The sequence below is a fragment of the Pundamilia nyererei genome, unplaced genomic scaffold (genome assembly GCF_000239375.1).
Source record: "Pundamilia nyererei isolate P.nyererei 1_Seehausen unplaced genomic scaffold, PunNye1.0 scaffold00019, whole genome shotgun sequence".
NCBI classification, from domain to species: Eukaryota; Metazoa; Chordata; class Actinopteri; order Cichliformes; family Cichlidae; genus Pundamilia; species Pundamilia nyererei.
In genome coordinates, this window is record NW_005187420.1 from 3,278,213 (window position 1) to 3,281,327 (window position 3,115).

Here is a 3,115-nt window from a genome sequence, read left to right on the forward strand (position 1 = left end):
GTGGGAGTAGCAGGAGATCCAATCCAGAGTTCCAAGGGAGTCCAGGAGGAGAACGATGGTTACAGATGAGCTTTCCAGGTATGACCAGCGTCTGATAGAAGCTTCAAGACACTCTCTTGTACCATGACATATACACACACACAGATAAACACACACACACACACACACACACACACACACACACACACACAGATAAACTGACCGTCTCTAAGTTTAGCTGCAGCACACAACCTCAGGGGTGAAAGATGTTTTCTTGGGATTGCCTCTAAACATGTCTCACTTTACAAAGCTGTTTACAGGTCTCGCTCCTCGTTCTGGTCCCGGTCCTGGTCCTGGTCCCGGTCCTGGTCCCAGTGCCTGTCTGATGGAAGTGACTTAAACTTGGTGCCTACTGCACCTTTAAGCAGTGAATCTCGATGGTTTTTGGGTTTCTTCGTTGATTCCCACTCACCTCAGCCAAGGACATTATGGTTTTTGTAGCGTTTGAGCGTCTGTAAACATGATAGGTGGAAAAGCTTTCAGTGGATCCTGATCAGACTTTGACCTCTGACCTTTGCCCTTTTAGATCAAAGGGATAATAATGCTATTAGAACCTTTTTCTCACTGCCGTGGTTCGTACTGACAGCTTACGAGCATGATGTTAGCTGAGTAAGAAAGCCTCACCGTTGTCCCTCGGTATCAGCTGATTTCCCGCCTGCTCCTGTCACGCTGTGTCGCGTTGCTGCTCGCTGCAGGTTTCCTTTTCCTTTTTCTTTGTGTGAGGTCTTCCTGTTCTTGGTGTTCCTGTGGTTTCCTGGCTGGCGTTGGCTGTTTTCATGTCCAGCCTGTTTTTGGACTGTTTTGCTTCCACTTCATCTTTTTTTTTTTTTGTTTTTTTTTTTTGCTTGGCTGGCTGATTAAAGATTAGTCCTGTGGACTGTGTGAGATCAAAATAAAAATAAAAAAGGCCTCATATTCTTCATCATGTCTCCATTATGTGATTTTGTAATCATCCGTGAACTATGTGAAAGTCCACTCTGCTGTCAGTCATGAGAGTCCGTGTGCAGACAAACTGGAGACACTGACTGCACGGATCAGGCTTTGCTCAAACTGACGCCTTCGTCCACTTTTCTTCCAACAAGGTGAAATCAAGCGGGATTAAAGCGTGCATTAAACCACGTGACCCTGCAGGATAATCCTTTGAAAGTGACCCAAACATTCTTTTGCAGGCCAAAAGAAAACAATCTTATCCGGTTGTTAAGTGATGACGTAACGAATCCTACTTCCAGGCCTAAAGTAGTCTGTGTTTAATATGGCTTTTGTGTTGTTAACATGTTTAATGTTATGTATTTCCTTCTATTTAATCTCAAAAAGCTCCTAAAACAGTCAGTGATCCCTGTTGACCTCCCTCGGCTTTTATTACCGCTAATCATTTATTTAAGCTCAGTTTTTAAAACCTTAGGATGTAACTACAGCCCAGCCCATGCAGCAGTATATGAATGACTAACCTCGTATTGTGGATGGATTATCTCAGTTGTTCTCTGGCTGAAGTTTGGTCCTTTTACAGCATCCTGCCATGCGATTACATTTGTTCCTGACCACCGAGAACACTCACGTTAACTTTTATCCAGTGGAAAAAAAGTTAGCTTGTTTATATTATGCTAGCGGTACCTTGCTCAGGGGCACCTCAGCGGTCGCTAGCGGTCACGTAGCACATCATTATATACCAGCTAGCCCAACTTCAGTAACCCTACAAACGTCACTGCTGTTTAGTTTTCTGTCTTCATTTATGCTGGAAGTGATAACAGAGCTGTACGTTTTAATTTGTTTCCAAAACCCCGCAGTCAGGAGATGCTATATTGTATTTAGATTGAAGCTAGCGAGCTAACTCCCTGCTAACTTCTAACTCCGTTAAATGTCATAAATTCCGTTTTCATGGATGCCTGGATGTTAAACTCAATTGTTACACCTGGTAGAGCAGAACGCTGATCATTTTATTAAAGAGGAAAGACTTTAGACAGTTTTTCAACTCTCAGTAATGCCATAGTGATCGTTTGATATATGGACCTGCAGCGGAGTTTAGGTCCAGACACGGCTAGTGACGTCAGACTGAACAACCGGATTGCTCCACCGCTGAGTCCACACAACATTCCTCCCTGTCAAAGCACCCCGCTGAACCGCCCCCACGGTATGCTGTTATGACTCTCAGACAGGTTTGTTCTATCCTGACATCTGATCTAACCCTGTTTGTCACGCTAACAAAGCCGTGGGCCTATAAGAAGCTCCGCGAAGCCGGTCTCTTGTGCCGACGGGTCCAGCAGACGCAGCATGGGTAAGTGTCTGCGCTCATTGGTAAAAATCTGAGAAATAAGTCTATAAACTGCTGAGCGTCCTGTGGGCAGACCGTGTGCATCCACACAGCTCCCAAACAAACCTCAGGTTTATCTCTTTCTTTATATTTCCAAGTATTTGTAATTTTTTTCATAAAGTTTGCTCTCAGAACTGTAAAAACAGTGACCTCAAATTAAGAAAGATTTTCAGGTTTGGATAATGGATCACTGCAGGAATGTAAAATAGCGTAATGAATTAATACACCCCACACTGGGTGTGGGGTGTATTAATTTGCTTATTGGTTAAAGTGGAAGGAAAAACAAAATTGGAGGCTTCCTGTTTCTTTTTTATTCTCTCGGACTTCTGAAGCTGTGCATGAAATAAAAAAATAAGCTAAAAACAAAACAAAGGAATGTGTTTTTGTTCTTACATCCAGATGGACCAGGAGGAATTTATAATAACAGAAAGCACTGTGAAATCCTGCGGTCAGCCTGCTGTGACTTTAACGTTTCTAGTTTCACCTTCTGAAGGTTATTTACAGGATTTTCTGCTTCCTGTCTTTTGTATTTAGAAACACTATTTAAAGCTTGATTGTGTTGGACGAGCTGTACGTCTGTGTTTACTGTTGAAGAGGAAATGTTTCTGATAAACATCCAGATTTAAATTTGAACTCTTTTCATTTTTTTCACTAGTTTGTTCCAGTTTTCATATTTTGAGCAACACGACAAAGAAAGTCATCAAACTTGATTTCAAGGTTTAACAGCTCTGTGTGTGTGTGTGTGTGTGTGTGTGTGTGTGTGTGTGT

At 42.6% G+C, this 3,115-nt stretch overlaps 1 protein-coding gene across 1 annotated transcript in view; it reads left to right on the top strand.

Moving 5' to 3' along the window:
* Window positions 1–2,092: 2,092 nt before the first annotated feature.
* The window catches only part of nqo1 (NAD(P)H dehydrogenase, quinone 1), a 12,462-nt gene continuing 11,439 nt past the window's right edge, over window positions 2,093–3,115 (top strand). Inside the window, exon 1 of the mRNA XM_013909143.1 lies at window positions 2,093–2,311. Coding sequence (XP_013764597.1) covers window positions 2,308–2,311 — 4 coding nt within the window. The 5' untranslated portion in view covers window positions 2,093–2,307. The remainder of the gene's footprint in view (window positions 2,312–3,115) is intronic.